Source organism: Candida tropicalis (assembly GCF_000006335.3).
Source record: "Candida tropicalis MYA-3404 genomic scaffold supercont3.2, whole genome shotgun sequence".
Lineage (NCBI taxonomy): Eukaryota > Fungi > Ascomycota > Pichiomycetes > Serinales > Debaryomycetaceae > Candida > Candida tropicalis.
This window is the reverse complement of record NW_003020049.1, coordinates 725,381-746,228: the sequence shown is the minus strand read 5'-3', so window position 1 is coordinate 746,228 and position 20,848 is coordinate 725,381. Positions and strand designations below refer to the sequence as shown.

Sequence of the window (20,848 nt, the reverse complement as noted above, 5' to 3'; positions counted from 1 at the left end):
TTACCACTAATGAAGGTATCATCTATTGCTATTGTAGCTGCTTTAATGCTGCTAACTAATGCAGCTGTTGTCCCAGAGGATCTTTTACCACTAGAAACTCCTGCCCCAACTCCAACATCCTCAGTTTCCGAACCAATTCGTTTATTTAAACGTGTTAGAGATGTTATTATCAACAAAGATTATGCTAAAAATCAAGCAGCAAAAACTCAATCCTCTACAACTGAGACTCCACCACCAAAGTGGATTAGAACCTATGATGGTAAAACAGAAATTGTCACCCCAACTGTCATCCAAGGTGTCACATTTAGTGCTCAACCTCCAACAACCACAAATGGGTTAGAATGGTGGGTCAGTTTGAAAGACGATGGTAGTCCAAAAACAATTAAACCACAAAATAAAAATGGTCAAATCAAGAATGGTCGTCCAGACTATAGTACCTGGTTCCAAACTGCAACTACCATTACTTATAATAAAGAACAATTGAAAGCTCATAACATGGCTGATGATGAAATTTTTGAAGAAGTTAAATATATTCAAGAAGCAGATTTAGAAACTCATTTGTTAAGTCCTTTGATTAGATGTACTCCAGATAGATATAAAAAGAAAGGTATCGGTAGAGATAAATCTACTGCTCCTTTCTGTACTCCTAAAGATAATTCAAGATTAACTATGGGTAAAGTTTACTTTATTACTTGGTATTCAAGATTTTTTGATGAAGATGTTAAGAATGTTAGAATTCATTTGAATTATATTTCAGAAAAATGGACCCAAAAAGGATTGAAGAAAAGAGATGATAATTCTACTGAAGAATTTGTTGAAGATGATGATACCACTGAAGATATAGTGGAAGCATCGGAAATTAAAAGAAGATCTTCTGTACTTGAACAAGGTGGTAAAATCTCTTCAAATTTCTTTAAATCTGACCCTATTGACGTTGATGTAGGTTGGTTTGCATTGGATATTTCTCCAGATTGGTTTGATAAAGAATATTGGAGAAAAGTTCTTGTTACTGTCGTTCCAGAAGGATATGAAGATAGAGAAGATTATGATGTTTTCCAAAATTCTATTGTTATTGAAATTTGGAAAGGTGTCAAAGTTGGTAAGGGCCACTTGGAAGATTTGAAGAGATTGGAAGAAAAGTACGCTAATAGACATATTTATGACATTGAAGTTGAAGAAGGTATCAATTTTGATGAGTACATGATGATGATTGCTTTACCTACTTGTGTTGTCCTTGCTGCCTTGGGTATGTGGTTATTTGTTAGAATCAACAAGATTGACTTGAGTAAAGTCAAGAAGAGAAAATTTGCCCGTGACAAGACAAGTCATAGAAGAATTCCATTCATCAGTAAGAAAAATAAAGATAATGCTTATACTGAATTGCCACAGTTCAGCACTGAACTTGACAATGTTAAGAATGATTGATTTTGTGTAAATACTACAAAAGTATACTTTTTTTAAAAAATGTATTATCTTTTAATTGTTTATAAACCTTATATAGCTTTATCGAATAAATAATTTGTAATTCTTATAAATTAATTGATATCTGCGATTCATACAAATAATTAACTAATTACAATAAAATATACACATCTGAGTCTAATTTTACACCTATAATACAACAAAATGTACTAAACTCTGTCTGCCTAACCCACTCATACTAATTAAAAAGCAGACGACATGGATGCGACGATTGGAATTCAGGTTGGATGGTCACTGAGTCTATACCAAATCTATGCAACACTTCTCTAACCTGTCCAACGGCTGCCAAAAACAACTTCTTGTCAAGTTGTGCTGGGAACTCAATTTCCGACTCATCTACTGCTGACTCCAGAGACGATACTGCGCCGTTGTTCTTCTTCTTCTTGTTGTCATTGGACTCTCCAGCCTGCACCCCACCATTCTTTCCCAATGGCGGTAAGTTGATCTCACAGTTAGGATTCAACTCAATGTGCAATGTCGCAATAAGAATATCCTCGTTAAGGTTCCACACATGGAAGTCGTGAATGCTTTTGATCAACGGGATCTTGGTGATCTGCTCGGCAATGATATTGGAATCGATGTTCGGTGGTGCACTTTGCAACAAGATCCTCAGCGCCTTACGCACTAATGGCAACGCAGAGTTGAGGATAATTAATGTGATCACCAAAGAGGTCACTGGATCAGCATAGAACCTCCATGTGTAGTCCGTCTTCCAGATGATCAACGCAGTGATGATAACACCAACATTACCCAAGGCGTCTCCCAACACGTGCAAGAACACACCCTCCATGTTCATCGACTTCTTCTTGATCTTCTGCATTGTGCTCTCACCACTGCCATGACCTGGGTGGTTGCCTGTTTGTGTGTTGTTGCCGTTGCTCTCGTGTGTGTGTCCACCTGCTTGTTGTTGTTGTTCTTCTTCTTCTTCTTGCACAGTACCGGCAATCGATGCTCTGTGGTATCTCTCGACAACATTATCTGGCAAGTAATCAAACACTTCTGACGGAGTAGTACGAATGGCTTTACTCATCAACGGGGTCTGTTCGTCAGCATGTCCATCACCACCGACAGCCTGTTCCTCGTCAACTCCACCACTCATGTGAGAATGAGAGTGTGATTTAGAATCGGACGACGACCCGTGTGAGTGGGAATGCCCGTGGCCATGTTCGTGGAATAATACCAACCCAACTCCATTACTGATCAACCCGGCAATACCAACAACCAAAATCAACTGTGGGTTGGTGATTTCCTGTGGCTCAAAAAATCTCTGGATGGCATCCATGATAATAGTGAAACACAAAGCTAACAAGAAAACTGCGTTGATCAAAGCTCCCAAGATCTCCGCTCTTTGCCAACCGTATGTGTATTTCCCATCCGCTGGTTTGGTGTTCTTAACTCTCACCGCCCACAACGCAATAATCAACGAAATGATATCGTTTAACATGTGGAACGAGTCTGCGATAAGTGCCAATGAATGCACACTGTAACCGATGATTGCTTCCAATAGGAAGAACACAGTGTCGAGGACAAGCAACGACACAATTCTAATCTCTTTCCCTTTCATTACGTAGACTGTTGTTTGGGGAATGCTTTGGTTAGAATGTTATGTTCTGTTATGTTGTGTTATGTTATGTTGTGTCTGGGGATGTCGTTTGAAACAAACAAATCTATGATTCAAAGAAGGGATAGAAAAAAAAATGTCAACTGAAAAAAATAAAAAAAATTAAGAAAAGAAAAATTGGAAATTAAGATTTTTCTCTATTTTTAATAAAAAAGTGTGGGACCAGCAATGAATAGGAACCGATGCCGAAACACTAAATAATTGGAGATGGGAATGGGACAAGTGGATGAGTAGTCAACGATGTTGTATTTTCCCTGATATTATGAAAAAACTCAAACCAAAGAAAAGAAGAAAAAAAAAATTTGTATGGGAAACATAATAAATCAATCGATTGTGGGAATAATAATAATTATAATAATAATCATCACAAGAATTGGAGGAGATGGAGATGGAGATGGAGATGTAATGAAAAAATTTTCTTAGTATGGCCACCGTTACGGTTTGTATCGAAGCCGGTTATGCATATAGGACAAATAGAAGTAGAGTAAGAAGCAGCCCTCTTTGAACCAATTGTTTGACATTGATTCATAAAAAGACAATGCGTAACCACCATAGTACGTCCTAGATTTTTGTGTGCTCTTAGTTTAGTTTCACCAACTACGAGATTTGGGTTATAGCTCACTCGGTCGCTTTCTCGCTGCTGCTATAGATCATTAGTGGCTTGTGCTGGATCTGTCAGGTCTAATTTCTACTCAACTCGGTTCTCTATGAGCATATATTCTCTGTTCTATTATTAGGAAACGCGCTCTAACATTATGTGTAACGCCGTCTCAGGATCTGGTCGACTGTGAGTAGGTCTGCATCAATGAGATTTAACAGATATATGAGGTAGCTCTATTCCAGGGTTGTCGCACTAGGTTGATGATATCTAAATCCGGATTTAGGGTTTTATGGTTTTATGGTTTTATGGTTTATATTCTGGTTCGCATTTTACACTCAAAAATGCTCGAAAATGGTATGAATATGGTATGAAAATGGACCAAACAAGGTTGTCATCTGTCGACATGGCGACATGCCCACCACCTTATCCTTCGTCCATAAGTTTAAGTTTATAACACTAGAAAGTTGTAGAACCCGAGCAGAGGTACACCCTCAATCAACACACGGTGACATACCAATTATCAGAAACAGTCCCTGACTTTACTAATGCCATTCAGATGCACTATGAGCCCGAAGTAGCCCATTCCATCATCGGTGTTGGTTGACCATGCAGCAAACAATAGGCTTTATAGCCAGGACGTGCACACATGCACAGAAGTAGTGTCCCATGACCAAACGTGTGACTGGTCAACAAAAAAAAAAAAAAAAAGAAAGAACGACAGTGAGAGAGACAAAGGAAGAAGCAAAAAAAAAATAAAGGCAAACGAATACAAAAGGTGTAATAACAGATAACCAAGAATTACTAGAATCCTATATATACAGTTAGTGTATTTTTTTGTTTTTAATAAGTTCATTTGTGTTAGTTATAAGTTATGATGATGTTGGCACAGGAACCGCAGTATCAACAACCGCAACAGCAACATCCAGTAGTCCCACCGTCAACGATGCAACCACAACTGATACCACAGAATTCAAGGAAGTCAAAACCCAAGAAGAAGAACTCGCAGTCTCGATATAACAACGACGATGTCCGTACACTTCCAAGTGGGGCACCGGTTGATTTTGGACACGGCAGTAGTAATAGTTACAAGAGAGACAGGGACAGGGAGAGAAACAGGGATAAAGACAGAGAGAGAAACAGGGATAAGGATAGACTAACTGCAGCACCAAGTTTGCCAGACGGCTCGAAGCCAAATTTCCAGCCATTCAAGTCTAACAAGTCCTCCTCGTCTGGATCATCGTCTGCGTCTCTGAACTCATCCAAGCCGTCCAGAAAGTCAAACAATAGCAACAACAGCAATAACAACAACAGCAACAAGAACAGTGATTATTCGTTGCCAGATGGCAGAAAGCCAAACTTCTACAATGACAAGTCGTACTCGAATTTCAAGACTCACTACAACAACCCAAACACCAAGGCTATCAAGGAGAAGAGAGTTGACGATAACAGTTATGCTGGGTCTTCATTTCATTCGTCACCTGATGCGTTCAACTTGCCTAAACCTTCATTCAAGTCAAGCAACGGATCACCTCGACAACCAGTTGTGTTGAGAGAGCCCCGTGTTCAGCCTCAACCAGGTTTTTTTGATTAATTTTTTTTTTTTTTTTTAGTTGTTTGTATCAGGATTTGGGAACTATTTTTATTTTTTAACAGGGAACTATAAACGGGATGTTTTTTTTCTTATCAGGAGTGTTTTACTTTATTATTATTTTGATGTCTTTATTCAGTGTTTATTGATCTATGAAGGAGAGCATTTTGTTGATTTTAATGTTCATTAGATGTTTTCAATTCTACTGCAAGGTTTTTTTTTTTTTTTTAGGAATTTTTCTTTTTTTTTGTAAGAGTATGACGAAGGATTAGGAGGTGTTGTTATATAAATGGTGTGTATTAGTTGATTTAATGTATAATTACACTGGTTTTGGTTTACAGAAAGAGCAAGGGTATCTGTGTGTATTTGAATGGGAATTCTCTATTTTAAGATGTAGGAAAAGCCGATGATCGTAATGCCGATTATACACCAAGTCATCGAGGAGTTGACATTACCGCCGAATGAAATACTACTACCAAACATACTCAATGCAACGACAGTAAGGAACCCACTGGTGACAGCCATTGTGATACCAAAAATGTAGTTAAGTTTGTCCATGTCATATTTGTCGGAGTTAAAAAGTAAGAATAGGTAACCAAATAAAGCACCAATTGGGTTTGAAAGTCCACCCAATAGGGAAGTTATAGAAATTGCCACAATTTTTGGATTACTAACACTATTTTCCATTGAATAAAACAACGGAAGACAAATTGAAAATCCTTCAACAAAATTATGAACGATTAAGCTCAAGAATATAGATATTCCTAAATCTGGATTTGTTTCTGATGTAACATATGTAATAAAACCTTCTGGCAATTTGTGCAAAGTAATAGCTAACGCTGTTTGAATACCAATAACCAATAATCTAGAATGAGCAGTGTTGACATGATGATGGTGGGAATGGTTGTAGTGGCTATGATGAGAAGATCTCGACATTGATCTATTCAAATTGGTATGAGTATGTTGATGGGGTTCAATTGCCTCTTCTTCATCTCTCGCATGGGAATAGTGTTCGTCATGGTGGTTATGTTCGTGTGTGTGAGCATGAACATGTTCATGTTGTTCATTATCGTCATGGTTGTGACTGTGATCATGGTCGTGATTTTGATTTTCATGAGGGTGATGTTCAGGATCACGGTAAATTCTATTAAATTGTTCTTGTGGCAAAGTTGGTATTTCACAATAATGTAATTCCGTAGGTTCTTCATCTAAATTAAGATAAGCACATAATTCGGCTGATGTGTAACCTCTGCATTCACCAGCTGGTCCATCTTCACTATTATCTCCATCTAATAATTTCAGAATAATTGATTTTCTATGGTGAATTGTCTTACCATCAATTAATGGAGTTTGTTCGGTATCATTTCCAGAGTCCAGTGATCCAACATGGTTTTCCCCATGGCCATGCTCATCATGATCATTATGAGCACAATGAACTACACTTTGACTAGTTAATACATGTAAGATTAAGTTGAAACTCAAGCAAATAACAATACCTGAAATATAACTGAAAATCAAATCAAATTTTAACCAAGTTTCACTTCTATCTTGGGAATAACCAAACAAATACTTTTGGGATTCTGGTAATAATCTAAATAAACTTGTAAATATAATCGAACCGGATGATAACGCTAGTGTTGCATTCAAAAATCTATAATTCTCTTTAATTTTTAGTGGGTACTTAGAAGTAATGAACTTTGGAAATACACCATAGTAAACGTCATCTATAGTAATTATGCAACTTCCCAAAATGCATAAGAACGATGACAAAATTGTTAATACCCAACCCTGGGATAAATCATACGGGAAGACCATCACTTGGGCAAACAATATTTAATTGAAAGAAAAGAAAAACAGAAAAAAAAAACAATAAAAATGAAAATAAAATCAAAAAGATGTTGATCTGATCTGTCGGTAAGTGGAATTCAATTTGCCTTTTATTCAATCAATGTTTTTAGATTTTTAGGCTTTGGCTTTTTTTGATCTTTGATTGTTTTCGTTGACCTTCATGAGGTGAGGTGATGGGAACCGAATAATTTTTCTTTTCTTTGTACCCTGGCAGTTACCGCAGTAGCAACCGACATGTAACATTGCGACAGTCAAAAAGTGACTCTAAGACAAATCACGTGGAAACAAGCAACGTGCTATTTTTGCACCCATAACAATGGATAATCTACAACAGAAACTTCACAAAAAGGGGGTCTGTACCGTAACCATCGACTTGCCAAATGAAACACGGTTTCTACCTCTTCAAAGGGTCAAATAAAGATTACATGACATAATCGGCATTACGATCATCGGCTTTTCCTACATCTTAAAATAGAGAATTCCCATTCAAATACACACAGATACCCTTGCTCTTTCTGTAAACCAAAACCAGTGTAATTATACATTAAATCAACTAATACACACCATTTATATAACAACACCTCCTAATCCTTCGTCATACTCTTACAAAAAAAAAAAAAAATTCCTAAAAAAAAAAAAAAACCTTGCAGTAGAATTGAAAACATCTAATGAACATTAAAATCAACAAAATGCTCTCCTTCATAGATCAATAAACACTGAATAAAGACATCAAAATAATAATAAAGTAAAACACTCCTGATAAGAAAAAAAACATCCCGTTTATAGTTCCCTGTTAAAAAATAAAAATAGTTCCCAAATCCTGATACAAACAACTAAAAAAAAAAAAAAAAATTAATCAAAAAAACCTGGTTGAGGCTGAACACGGGGCTCTCTCAACACAACTGGTTGTCGAGGTGATCCGTTGCTTGACTTGAATGAAGGTTTAGGCAAGTTGAACGCATCAGGTGACGAATGAAATGAAGACCCAGCATAACTGTTATCGTCAACTCTCTTCTCCTTGATAGCCTTGGTGTTTGGGTTGTTGTAGTGAGTCTTGAAATTCGAGTACGACTTGTCATTGTAGAAGTTTGGCTTTCTGCCATCTGGCAACGAATAATCACTGTTCTTGTTGCTGTTGTTGTTATTGCTGTTGTTGCTATTGTTTGACTTTCTGGACGGCTTGGATGAGTTCAGAGACGCAGACGATGATCCAGACGAGGAGGACTTGTTAGACTTGAATGGCTGGAAATTTGGCTTCGAGCCGTCTGGCAAACTTGGTGCTGCAGTTAGTCTATTTTTATCCCTGTTTCTCTCTCTGTCTTTATCCCTGTTTCTCTCCCTGTCCCTGTCTCTCTTGTAACTATTACTACTGCCGTGTCCAAAATCAACCGGTGCCCCACTTGGAAGTGTACGGACATCGTCGTTGTTATATCGAGACTGCGAGTTCTTCTTCTTGGGTTTTGACTTCCTTGAATTCTGTGGTATCAGTTGTGGTTGCATCGTTGACGGTGGGACTACTGGATGTTGCTGTTGCGGTTGTTGATACTGCGGTTCCTGTGCCAACATCATCATAACTTATAACTAACACAAATGAACTTATTAAAAACAAAAAAATACACTAACTGTATATATAGGATTCTAGTAATTCTTGGTTATCTGTTATTACACCTTTTGTATTCGTTTGCCTTTATTTTTTTTTTGCTTCTTCCTTTGTCTCTCTCACTGTCGTTCTTTCTTTTTTTTTTTTTTTTTGTTGACCAGTCACACGTTTGGTCATGGGACACTACTTCTGTGCATGTGTGCACGTCCTGGCTATAAAGCCTATTGTTTGCTGCATGGTCAACCAACACCGATGATGGAATGGGCTACTTCGGGCTCATAGTGCATCTGAATGGCATTAGTAAAGTCAGGGACTGTTTCTGATAATTGGTATGTCACCGTGTGTTGATTGAGGGTGTACCTCTGCTCGGGTTCTACAACTTTCTAGTGTTATAAACTTAAACTTATGGACGAAGGATAAGGTGGTGGGCATGTCGCCATGTCGACAGATGACAACCTTGTTTGGTCCATTTTCATACCATATTCATACCATTTTCGAGCATTTTTGAGTGTAAAATGCGAACCAGAATATAAACCATAAAACCATAAAACCATAAAACCCTAAATCCGGATTTAGATATCATCAACCTAGTGCGACAACCCTGGAATAGAGCTACCTCATATATCTGTTAAATCTCATTGATGCAGACCTACTCACAGTCGACCAGATCCTGAGACGGCGTTACACATAATGTTAGAGCGCGTTTCCTAATAATAGAACAGAGAATATATGCTCATAGAGAACCGAGTTGAGTAGAAATTAGACCTGACAGATCCAGCACAAGCCACTAATGATCTATAGCAGCAGCGAGAAAGCGACCGAGTGAGCTATAACCCAAATCTCGTAGTTGGTGAAACTAAACTAAGAGCACACAAAAATCTAGGACGTACTATGGTGGTTACGCATTGTCTTTTTATGAATCAATGTCAAACAATTGGTTCAAAGAGGGCTGCTTCTTACTCTACTTCTATTTGTCCTATATGCATAACCGGCTTCGATACAAACCGTAACGGTGGCCATACTAAGAAAATTTTTTCATTACATCTCCATCTCCATCTCCATCTCCTCCAATTCTTGTGATGATTATTATTATAATTATTATTATTCCCACAATCGATTGATTTATTATGTTTCCCATACAATTTTTTTTTTCTTCTTCTCTTTGGTTTGAGTTTTTTCATAATATCAGGGAAAATACAACATCGTTGACTACTCATCCACTTGTCCCATTCCCATCTCCAATTATTTAGTGTTTCGGCATCGGTTCCTATTCATTGCTGGTCCCACACTTTTTTATTAAAAATAGAGAAAAATCTTAATTTCCAATTTTTCTTTTCTTAATTTTTTTTATTTTTTTCAGTTGACATTTTTTTTTCTATCCCTTCTTTGAATCATAGATTTGTTTGTTTCAAACGACATCCCCAGACACAACATAACATAACACAACATAACAGAACATAACATTCTAACCAAAGCATTCCCCAAACAACAGTCTACGTAATGAAAGGGAAAGAGATTAGAATTGTGTCGTTGCTTGTCCTCGACACTGTGTTCTTCCTATTGGAAGCAATCATCGGTTACAGTGTGCATTCATTGGCACTTATCGCAGACTCGTTCCACATGTTAAACGATATCATTTCGTTGATTATTGCGTTGTGGGCGGTGAGAGTTAAGAACACCAAACCAGCGGATGGGAAATACACATACGGTTGGCAAAGAGCGGAGATCTTGGGAGCTTTGATCAACGCAGTTTTCTTGTTAGCTTTGTGTTTCACTATTATCATGGATGCCATCCAGAGATTTTTTGAGCCACAGGAAATCACCAACCCACAGTTGATTTTGGTTGTTGGTATTGCCGGGTTGATCAGTAATGGAGTTGGGTTGGTATTATTCCACGAACATGGCCACGGGCATTCCCACTCACACGGGTCGTCGTCCGATTCTAAATCACACTCTCATTCTCACATGAGTGGTGGAGTTGACGAGGAACAGGCTGTCGGTGGTGATGGACATGCTGACGAACAGACCCCGTTGATGAGTAAAGCCATTCGTACTACTCCGTCAGAAGTGTTTGATTACTTGCCAGATAATGTTGTCGAGAGATACCACAGAGCATCGATTGCCGGTACTGTGCAAGAAGAAGAAGAAGAACAACAACAACAAGCAGGTGGACACACACACGAGAGCAACGGCAACAACACACAAACAGGCAACCACCCAGGTCATGGCAGTGGTGAGAGCACAATGCAGAAGATCAAGAAGAAGTCGATGAACATGGAGGGTGTGTTCTTGCACGTGTTGGGAGACGCCTTGGGTAATGTTGGTGTTATCATCACTGCGTTGATCATCTGGAAGACGGACTACACATGGAGGTTCTATGCTGATCCAGTGACCTCTTTGGTGATCACATTAATTATCCTCAACTCTGCCTTGCCATTAGTGCGTAAGGCGCTGAGGATCTTGTTGCAAAGTGCACCACCGAACATCGATTCCAATATCATTGCCGAGCAGATCACCAAGATCCCGTTGATCAAAAGCATTCACGACTTCCATGTGTGGAACCTTAACGAGGATATTCTTATTGCGACATTGCACATTGAGTTGAATCCTAACTGTGAGATCAACTTACCGCCATTGGGAAAGAATGGTGGGGTGCAGGCTGGAGAGTCCAATGACAACAAGAAGAAGAAGAACAACGGCGCAGTATCGTCTCTGGAGTCAGCAGTAGATGAGTCGGAAATTGAGTTCCCAGCACAACTTGACAAGAAGTTGTTTTTGGCAGCCGTTGGACAGGTTAGAGAAGTGTTGCATAGATTTGGTATAGACTCAGTGACCATCCAACCTGAATTCCAATCGTCGCATCCATGTCGTCTGCTTTTTAATTAGTATGAGTGGGTTAGGCAGACAGAGTTTAGTACATTTTGTTGTATTATAGGTGTAAAATTAGACTCGGATGTGTAAATTTTATTGTAATTAGTTAATTTTTTTTGACTTCCTGTGGTTGTAGTGATATGATATGCGCTAATTAAATTTACAAATTGATATGTTGTCTATACTATTCAATCATAGTTGGTATTTCTTTTAGAATACGATATTCATAATTTTTTTTCTTCAACAGGCAATTCAGCAACGAAGATGGTAAATAACAAAGGTTACTTATGATGTAACGTATTTGGAAAATATTAGCGTTAGTTCAATCAGTTGTTAGAGTAGAAGGAGCTACGTCCCAAGCGTTACACGGAGAGCAGATTTTCTTAACAAAACGAATACATCTTTCAGTTAAATTCAACACTAATTATAATATATATATTAAATTATAAAACAAATGCTAGAATCAGTAAAAGTAAAGTTAGTACGGCTAATCTACCGTATAATAGGAATTACAACAAATACGCAGTTCCTCAATATTTATATTCATTTATGAAACAACGGGTAGATTAACATAGGACGACCATATAAATGCATTCCACATGAAGAACAATTAGTACAACTGCTTGCCATCAATATAGAATAATAATATTAAAAGGAAAAGGGGAAAACTACCCTGATATTTATACTCCAAAATTGCCATTCAATTTTCCAGGAAATAGCAATCCATAACATTGCGTGGAGTACTTGAAGTATGAAGTTACAACAGTAAATGTAAAGGAATAGCATTTTAACACCCTCCAGGGAAGCTAATTGGTTCAAGAGAGAGATGCATTCAGTATAAATTATGAAAAAAAAAAAGAAGTAAAATTAAATAAAAAGCTGCAGTTGGTAGTTCTACACGAGTGATACTTGTGAACATTCAAGTTTGGAAAATATACATGTGTTAGGTAGACAGCAACAATAATAAGGGTATTAATGCTTTGTATTGGCAATATAAATATGACAATTATAGGACAATATTGTTTGTTAATAAAGTGGTTTCAATTAAGCTGAAAATGGTATATACATGTGCAACATTGCCAATATCGATTCGTTCTTTGGTAAAACTAGTGAAATATAAGGCATGGTCAGAATTTGAACATAAATCTCTTATATCATAGCAAATAACTCATAAATATATAACATTCTTAGATCTTTTCTTCTCCCGTATGGTAGAATGATTGGGATTCTTAAATTAGAATAACCACATCTCAAACAATTTAACAATAATCATAACCATGATTAATTTGTGCCGGTAAATGAGCAATGACTTGACCCACAAAAATGACAACAATACAACAAAGTTTGTGTTTATATCTGATATAAATGAACACTTCAGAGGTATACTGCGACTTCTTTATGTGAAATATACTCTTGATTGCCATATCAATAGAATGGTAGAATAACCATATAGTTTCCGTATCCAATGAAGCTCAAACTACAAGAGCTAATATTGTTAACGCGTGCGTCATCAACAAAGTTAAATTTTAGTCACTTTCGCAAAATAACCCTTCGAATGAATAATATCTTATAGTATGATGTCAGAAACACATAAACCAAAGGTGGCAAAACATTTAATCTGGTTAATCCGGATAAGGCTCAAGGATTGTTAATTACCTAGGAAAGGAATATCATTTGTCACTGGCAGTCCCCCATTTTCGGTACTTGAATTCTGTTTAACGAATAAGCATCTAAATTTGTTTTTTAAAGAAATAACCATAAAACATATTTGCTATAAATATTCATTCATTTCAGTTATAATTTTTTTATTTAAAATGTATAATTCTATCATCACTGATACTTTTTACTTTCCCGCGCTACCTTGGAGATTATATAAATTGATTATTCAAATGCCTATACCAAAGAGAATCCCATTCTTTGACGATCCGTACTCTTTACCACTTTTGTTATTGTCAATTGATTTTATATATACTATTGGTGGAGGATCAAGTGTTTCTTTTTTACTTAGAGAAAAACTCAAACAAAGAAACGATAGAGGTTTAAACAACTATGTCTATGATTACTTTTATCGTGAAAAGAATGTCATTTCAGAAAACAAAGATTCCAACAAAGATTAAACATTAGTTGCCCATACTTTACGTAAATGATTCGAAAATGATGGTTTGACAAAAGTGAAAAGATAATGGGAATAGAACGTTGAGTGTATTATCAACTTGACTATGAGATGGTATTTTGCCATCAGATTTTGTGTAATTAAATCTTTTGCAATAATAATTTGCAATAAGATTTTTACCAATTTATATACATATATATCACGATTTGTCACGAGAAGTAATTTTCATTGTTATCAACAAAGAATATACTCTATATCATTCTATTTATAAATGCCTCAAATTTAATTAACTTGAAACCTTAGACGAAACACCAATTTTCTCCTTTTTGTATAACGGGAAAATCATCAATTTTTTGATTATAACCAACCTCTTTAACTTCAATGAATTTACCAATGGCGAAAAGCACAGACCAATTTCTTAACTAGTTGGTTTTGATTAAATACTTTCGAAGTAGTAAACGTTATATTTATAAGCAAGAACATAAAAAATTTTCCATACTCTAAACTTATAAGCGGGTAATTTTGTTCCATTTGGAGTAATGAAGTAATCTCCAATGAAAATTCTTTCATTAATATTTTCATTTGAATTATTATTTATAAATTGATTGATATAAGAACAACTCGCAGAATTATTTGAGTGAATTTTGACAAACCACCGACGGGATGGAGAATTTGAACTTGTTATATATCCACTCATTGGGGCAGATACCGGTAGTGAGGTGAATTCAGTGTCATCTATTAAATCAAGTTCAACTGGCTGGTGTTTCAATTTTAGTGTTGCTGGAGTACCTGGGATTGAAGATCTTCTTCCTCTTGTGATTTTTGAAGGAGATGAAGGAGGAGAAGTTACTGAATTTTTATTATTATGTGATTGATATGGAGGAGGAGTTAGAGACATCAAAAAGGATTTGTATTAAAAACAAAGAAATGAATAATAATAATAAAAAAAAAGTCAAATCAATAATGAATATCTTCTTCTTTTCTTAAATGATAGTTATATTTATCAAGACAAAAAAAGGAAAAGAAAAATCTATCTGATTATATAACTAAGAAGAAGACTTTGTTGCTCTTGTTGAATTGTTAGAATTTGATTACAAATTGATAATTCACTCTGAAAAGTAATATCTTTGTTTTTATAGTTTTTATAGTTTTCATTGTTTTTTTATATCTCTATAGTTCTCTTGGATTTGATTTGCTATCTTAATCCATTTAAATCTGATAAGAGCTATCGTCGTAGTAGTGATTATCTATATATATTGCAAAGTTTAGAGTCATTCGATTAAGACAAATAGAAATTTAACGGGGAAAAAATTATCGATCTCGTAACTGGAAGCTATTAAATTGAACATTTAGAATACATCTATTCAAATAAATCAAAATCTAATTGTTTAAATCAACAAAAGGATAGAAAAGGTTAATATTGCCAGATTTCCAACTCCATGTGTGGCATGTATTCAAATAAAAATCAAACTAACAATAAGATTATTGCACTCAAGAAAACTAACTCCCTCTCCACCACAACGCAGATTTAACGCCCGAACAAGCTAAAGATGGGAGTGGAGAAGGATTCACCACAAAACTAAAGCACCTACATTATGAAAAATCGACAGATATATAATGTCAACACAACATCTGGAGATTTCGACTAAAAGATCAAAAGAAGATATACTTTTAAGCAGTAAGAAAAACTAATCACCTCCCAACCAAAACCAAAAAATAGTACTGTACATACACTCTATAACTTACTTCGTCATTTTTGGTTACTACTAATATAAGTTATTAGCTTCTTCAATGCGTGACTTAGTAAGAGTATACAGTTTTTTTTTTTTTTTTTGGGGGGGTGGGGGGGGGGCGACTATTTGTTCCAAATTGTACAATTCACAAGTTAGAAAGACCTGAATGAGATTATAACCAACAGGAAAGTCCTTTTGGTCTCTCTGATAACCCCTGCAAGCAGAGTAAGTCGGGGGTACTATAATTGATGAGTTAATTATGTTAAATTCCATAAAAAATTGTAGCTGGTAGTCGTGCTCAGAGTCCTGTTTCAATTGTAACTCGAAAATTATTCCAGCTGGTAACTTTTGTTAACTCATAACTCAAGATGTTACTGGTTGAACACGTTGTCGATATTCTTGACTAGTAAGAATCGTGTAAATATTTTTAAGATGATTTTGTCTGTTTTATTGGTATTTGTAAACCTCGCTTATTTTCACCTATCGTCTAGTGAAACTGATCAGGTTCTACTCTCCTGTCTTTTACTCCTTGCTTCTCTTTCTCCTTGCATAATAAAATCCGCGATTTAAAGCATGAAAGAAATCACTACATGAATTGTGGATAGTTGCATTACATAGATTTACAAATACACACATGTATCATAATGGTGGCAAGAAGATAACATGATTGTGAGATAATCTGCATGTAAATGAAACAAGTTAAAATTGATATAGAATATTTTTTTAAAACAATTGAAGACACGTGACATTATTTAGTACATATGATTGTCTAATTACAATTTCAGATTTTAGGGTAAATCAGGAACAGTAACTCAGGGAAAAACCGGTCGAGACCTTAATAATAGAGTAAGAATTGGCTATGCAGCAGCTTTCAGTGGATAATCCATTTCTGAACAAAGGGTAAAAAGAAACCTGTCAATCTTTGTAAATCCACCCAACAAGTATAGTCCTACATTTTGTTTTATTGTTTGTTGGAAGTTCTTAGTTGTGTTCTATTTCTCTGGTAAATCTCACCTCAGGACCTTGAACCTTCAACCCTGTAATAAAAAGATATTCAGGCACAAGACTTACTAAACTACAGGATGTACATTTTTCATTACGGATAAATAGCACAGATGAAGGCGGGTAGTAATACATTAGAATATTCCCAACAAATGAAATACAAAAATATACATAAAAAAAAAATTAACTTGAAATTTGTTAATGGAAAGCAGGAATTTAACATTCCTTAGGTATTAATATGTAAGTATAGGACTTGACATCATTTCACAATCACTACTCATAATGATGCATCAAAAAATCAAAAGAGATGACCATCAGTATGGAATTTTATTATTAATTAAATTTCAGGTTGGGCGATATTCATTAAACGCCTCTAATATCATCGTTTCCTATAAATATATTGCATTAATTTTGCTCTATCTTTTAATCTTGATGAGTTTATATGAAATTTGACTGCGAAATTCAAACATGATTTTATTTTTCTGTTTGTTTATAAGTGGTGATGATGACTTTAGGAAATTCATTCATGAAACATCAAATAAGATGTATAGTAAATCAGGAGCTCATGTAAACTAAAACTAAAACTAAAAAAAAAAAATTAGATGTAGAATTACGGTCTAGAATTACAAATTAGTTTGAAAGCATGTTAGTATGAAAAAAGATTTACTAAGATTCAATTAAATTTTAATTGAATTCAATTATGCTTTAGTATAATTTAATACTATATTTAGATTTGTGAACTTGTATCATGAAGGAATTTTGAAAATGCTTTGTTATAAAACATGGCAAATTCAAGCTGGTTTTCTTTTAAAATAAGGATTGTCTCTAATACAAACAAGCACATTGTTTTAAATATTTTTGATAGTCAGGGGGAATGAAATGAAAAAGTACAAGATTTACAAAACAAAAAAAAAAGGATTTACAATTACAAAAGGTTCGATTTTGTTTAGAAATATAAAGATTATATTTAATAAAATAAAATAAAATAGTTAAGACAATACTATGACGTATGAAATGAAATGAATAGACGTAATGAATATATGATAAATGATAATAATAACTACATGACAACACAACCATCATCTTCACCGACAACTGAGCGACGACTAATTGAATTGAAAGAACCATTAGTTTGAGTTCTAACTAAATTCTTACTAACAAATTTCTTTTCTTTTTTACTTCTCTTGAATTTATTCCAGTTTTTAAATGACGACATATTTGATTTCGTAGATTCTAAACTCTTTAAATCATCAAAATCATTATTTGAAGGAAGTTCAGGCTCTTGAATTGGAGAGTTGTCAATTTCTGATAAACCAAATGAATTAAGATAATCATAGGAATCATCAGGAATATTACCATCATCATAAGATTGAGTAATTGTAGCTTCTTCTGCTTCTGGATCAGCTTCTTCAACTTCAACTTCTTCAGCAATACCTTCACTGAAATTAAAATTAATTGGTTTAGTCATATTTGCGATAATCAGTTGTTCATCAGGAGGGATCTCGGATGATATTTCTGAATTATTATCACCCATTGTTAATGATAAAAGTGAAGAATCTTCAGTACATTCAGATGGTTGTGAAAATATTGACATTGTACTTGATTTACGTGGTGGACTATAAGAGTTTGAAATTGTTGAAGTTGAACCATTTGTTAAAGTAGGATGAATTTGATTGTCATGTAGGTTATTTGAAATAGTTTGATGAATGGATTTACCATTGGATAAATGATCATGAATTTGAGCAATATTAATAATACCAGAATCATGAGAATAATAAACCAATGCTGTTAATAACTTGGAAAGAAACTTACTGAATATTTGTCTTTTATCACCATTAAATCTCATTGAGAAGAATGCAATTGTTTTAATTAATGAATTTCCCAAAATGGCGTAATTTCGACAATTTATGGAATATAATCTTGAATTGATTTTAGCTAATTGTACAATGAAATCTTGAGGAACGGATTTACCATATTCTAAATGATATATCATAATAGTAATTAGATTTATAAATGAGTCAACTTGATAATCATTTTTAATTAATTCAACATTTTGGTTAGACAATAGTATGGAATATCTATCTAATAAGCCAATGTTATAATTTGAAATTCTAACGACATTTCGAGATGTCAATTCACTGTTGAAAATATTTAATCCCAATTCAATTTGGAATCTTTCCATATTAATCTTATTATAAGTAAACATAGGAATGGAATTTTTGGTGCAAATATTACTATCACTAAAATTTTCACATAAATCTAAGGATAACCAAACAGATTTAATGTTGGCAATTTCGTATTGGGAAAACATAAGATTTGGTTTATGATCTGAAGTTACCATTATGACAGGAAAAAAAAAAAGATAATAATTAAATGACTATGACGGAGTAAGGAAATGAAGGGTCTATTATATATAGTAATGAAAACAAATAATAATTAAGGTGAAAAGGTTAACCAGTAATGTTAAGAATAAAAATGAATGAATAATACCAGTACTGAAAACGCTATATGGGTTAAAGGAAAATAATATTTGATAAATAATTTTGTCCTTAACCTAATCTAGTAACCAGTGGAAATGTTAAAATATAAAGAACGAAAGAAAGTAGCAAACGTTTGAAATGACGGTGGAGTTAAGGTAGTTATAGGGTAATAGATATCGTAAATAGGATTTTACTTTGTTGAAGAACGTAGTTGATGATTATGAACAACAGGAAAATAGAATCAAATTAAATATATATAAAAACAAAAAGAAAAAGTTTTTCAAAAAAAGTTTTTTGTTGAAGAGATTTCAATAATGTTTTATAATTTATAATTTATATATAAAACTTCAAAAGAAAAGGGAAGCCTTTACAGCTTCGCTTCTGTGTTCATGTGGTTTTGTGATATGGGATAATTGCATTAAAAAAGTTTTCTTACTCAACCTTCTCTTCTTCTTCTTCATCATCACCATCATCTTCTTCTTTTGTATAATTGTGGTGCTTATGTATGTAACCGTAATGAATATGGACAATTCATTTTGTTGTATTTTGTATTGCTTTTTGGTTGAGTAATTGATGAACAATGCATGAATGAATGAATGTATGTATGCCGACAAGTAGGATGTATTATGTATGATGCATTGTAGATCATTGTTTGTTGTATGGTAAATCCCCTATTGGTTTCGTGTTGCATTCATAATTGATGCAAATTTGCTTAATCCGCGTTTTCGGTATTGTGATGATTGATTAAAGCACGACCATAGATAAAAGACCAACTGTAATCAATCCATGTGTACCCACCATCAAGCTGGCTTTATCTGTTTGCTAGAGAATTTAGATGTGGTATGAAAATAAGCAAAATGATCTACTTGTATTGAAGTCAAAAAAAAAACACAACAATTTATCCATGGGAGAATTTTAAAGAAACTGTTATTAAGTTCAAACAATCTCTTAAAGTTCATTGGTTGAAGTGGCGATAATTAAATGATTAATGCCAATTGCAAGAAAATTACAAAGATAAAAGCCAAGTTTATTACTAAAACACCGGATATTACATATGTCAATAATTGCCTTGTCCTTTATTATTATACTTTCTGCCTGCTCCCCTTTTTTTCCCTAATGTGTTACAGTTGTGACTAAGTTAAAGTCTAAATCCAAGGTGAGTTATTACTTGATTGAGTTAACTAATTTGTTGGGATGATGATGAAGATGAGGAGGAAGATGTTTAAGGTCATTCATCTACCCAACCTAAAGATTTGTTTCAGCAATAAAAAAGAGTAAGAGTATTAACCCTTTCTGTTCCTCCATGAATATTTGTGAACATTTCTACACTCACAAATGTTGTTTACTCTTTCTCCTCTCCTCCCCCCGGATGGTATGTTTGGTTTGGAGAATACCTCACATTAACTCCTAACCTACTTTCATTCATTAACAGAGTACTGCAGGTAGCCACTATCTATGAAGTTATTTTTTTAACACAATTCCGTTTGTGGTGGTTTGTTGATTTGATTGATTAACTGCGAATTGGACTAAACTAAAGAATTTATTATTTTTTTTTTTATTTTTTAGTTTGTGCTTAAACATTCCCTTTCAATGAAGAAAAGTTCTGGGTTTATATGACTTAGTCATCCTAACACAAGAAAACACAAGGTACATGTTTGCTAGCATTTGTCACTGACAAGTTTAATATGGTGAGTCTCTCTGTGTGTGTGTCTTTTTTATTATTATTCTTTCTTTGATAATCCTGTTATTATGATAGAATTAACTCTGCTCTAAAAAATAAAATAGTAGATGGGAGATACAAATTCCCAATGAAATTTCAGTTTAGGACAATGGGAACTAAAAAGAGGAAGAGAGATCTTCATGCAATTAGAAAGAAATAATAAAATCATCTAAACAGATACAACATTAT

General features: G+C 34.5%; 8 protein-coding genes across 8 annotated transcripts; 3 read left to right on the top strand and 5 right to left on the bottom strand. All coding sequences in view use genetic code 12, as the record gives it.

Annotated features, from left to right (window-relative positions):
* Positions 1–9: 9 nt before the first annotated feature.
* CTRG_01414 (uncharacterized protein) lies at positions 10–1,425 on the top strand (the record flags this gene model as incomplete). Its single annotated transcript, XM_002547062.1, has 1 exon — positions 10–1,425. The coding sequence occupies one exon, from the start codon at positions 10–12 to the stop codon at positions 1,423–1,425; it is 1,416 nt and encodes a 471-aa protein (XP_002547108.1).
* A 235-nt stretch (positions 1,426–1,660) lies between these two features.
* CTRG_01413 (cation diffusion facilitator family transporter) lies at positions 1,661–3,046 on the bottom strand (the record flags this gene model as incomplete). Its single annotated transcript, XM_002547061.1, has 1 exon — positions 1,661–3,046. One exon carries the CDS (start codon positions 3,044–3,046, stop codon positions 1,661–1,663), a length of 1,386 nt encoding a protein of 461 aa, XP_002547107.1.
* A 1,529-nt stretch (positions 3,047–4,575) lies between these two features.
* CTRG_01412 (uncharacterized protein) lies at positions 4,576–5,295 on the top strand (the record flags this gene model as incomplete). Its single annotated transcript, XM_002547060.1, has 1 exon — positions 4,576–5,295. One exon carries the CDS (start codon positions 4,576–4,578, stop codon positions 5,293–5,295), a length of 720 nt encoding a protein of 239 aa, XP_002547106.1.
* A 378-nt stretch (positions 5,296–5,673) lies between these two features.
* Positions 5,674–7,107, bottom strand: CTRG_01411 (Zn(2+) transporter; the record flags this gene model as incomplete). The annotated part of the gene is made up of 1 exon (XM_002547059.1): positions 5,674–7,107. The coding sequence occupies one exon, from the start codon at positions 7,105–7,107 to the stop codon at positions 5,674–5,676; it is 1,434 nt and encodes a 477-aa protein (XP_002547105.1).
* Positions 7,108–7,992: 885 nt separating this feature from the next.
* CTRG_01410 (uncharacterized protein) lies at positions 7,993–8,712 on the bottom strand (the record flags this gene model as incomplete). Its single annotated transcript, XM_002547058.1, has 1 exon — positions 7,993–8,712. The coding sequence occupies one exon, from the start codon at positions 8,710–8,712 to the stop codon at positions 7,993–7,995; it is 720 nt and encodes a 239-aa protein (XP_002547104.1).
* A 1,528-nt stretch (positions 8,713–10,240) lies between these two features.
* On the top strand, positions 10,241–11,626 carry CTRG_01409 (cation diffusion facilitator family transporter; the record flags this gene model as incomplete). The annotated part of the gene is made up of 1 exon (XM_002547057.1): positions 10,241–11,626. One exon carries the CDS (start codon positions 10,241–10,243, stop codon positions 11,624–11,626), a length of 1,386 nt encoding a protein of 461 aa, XP_002547103.1.
* A 2,534-nt stretch (positions 11,627–14,160) lies between these two features.
* CTRG_01408 (uncharacterized protein) lies at positions 14,161–14,622 on the bottom strand (the record flags this gene model as incomplete). Its single annotated transcript, XM_002547056.1, has 1 exon — positions 14,161–14,622. The coding sequence occupies one exon, from the start codon at positions 14,620–14,622 to the stop codon at positions 14,161–14,163; it is 462 nt and encodes a 153-aa protein (XP_002547102.1).
* A 2,897-nt stretch (positions 14,623–17,519) lies between these two features.
* CTRG_01407 (uncharacterized protein) lies at positions 17,520–18,800 on the bottom strand (the record flags this gene model as incomplete). The annotated part of the gene is made up of 1 exon (XM_002547055.1): positions 17,520–18,800. One exon carries the CDS (start codon positions 18,798–18,800, stop codon positions 17,520–17,522), a length of 1,281 nt encoding a protein of 426 aa, XP_002547101.1.
* Between the last annotated feature and the right edge of the window lie 2,048 nt (positions 18,801–20,848).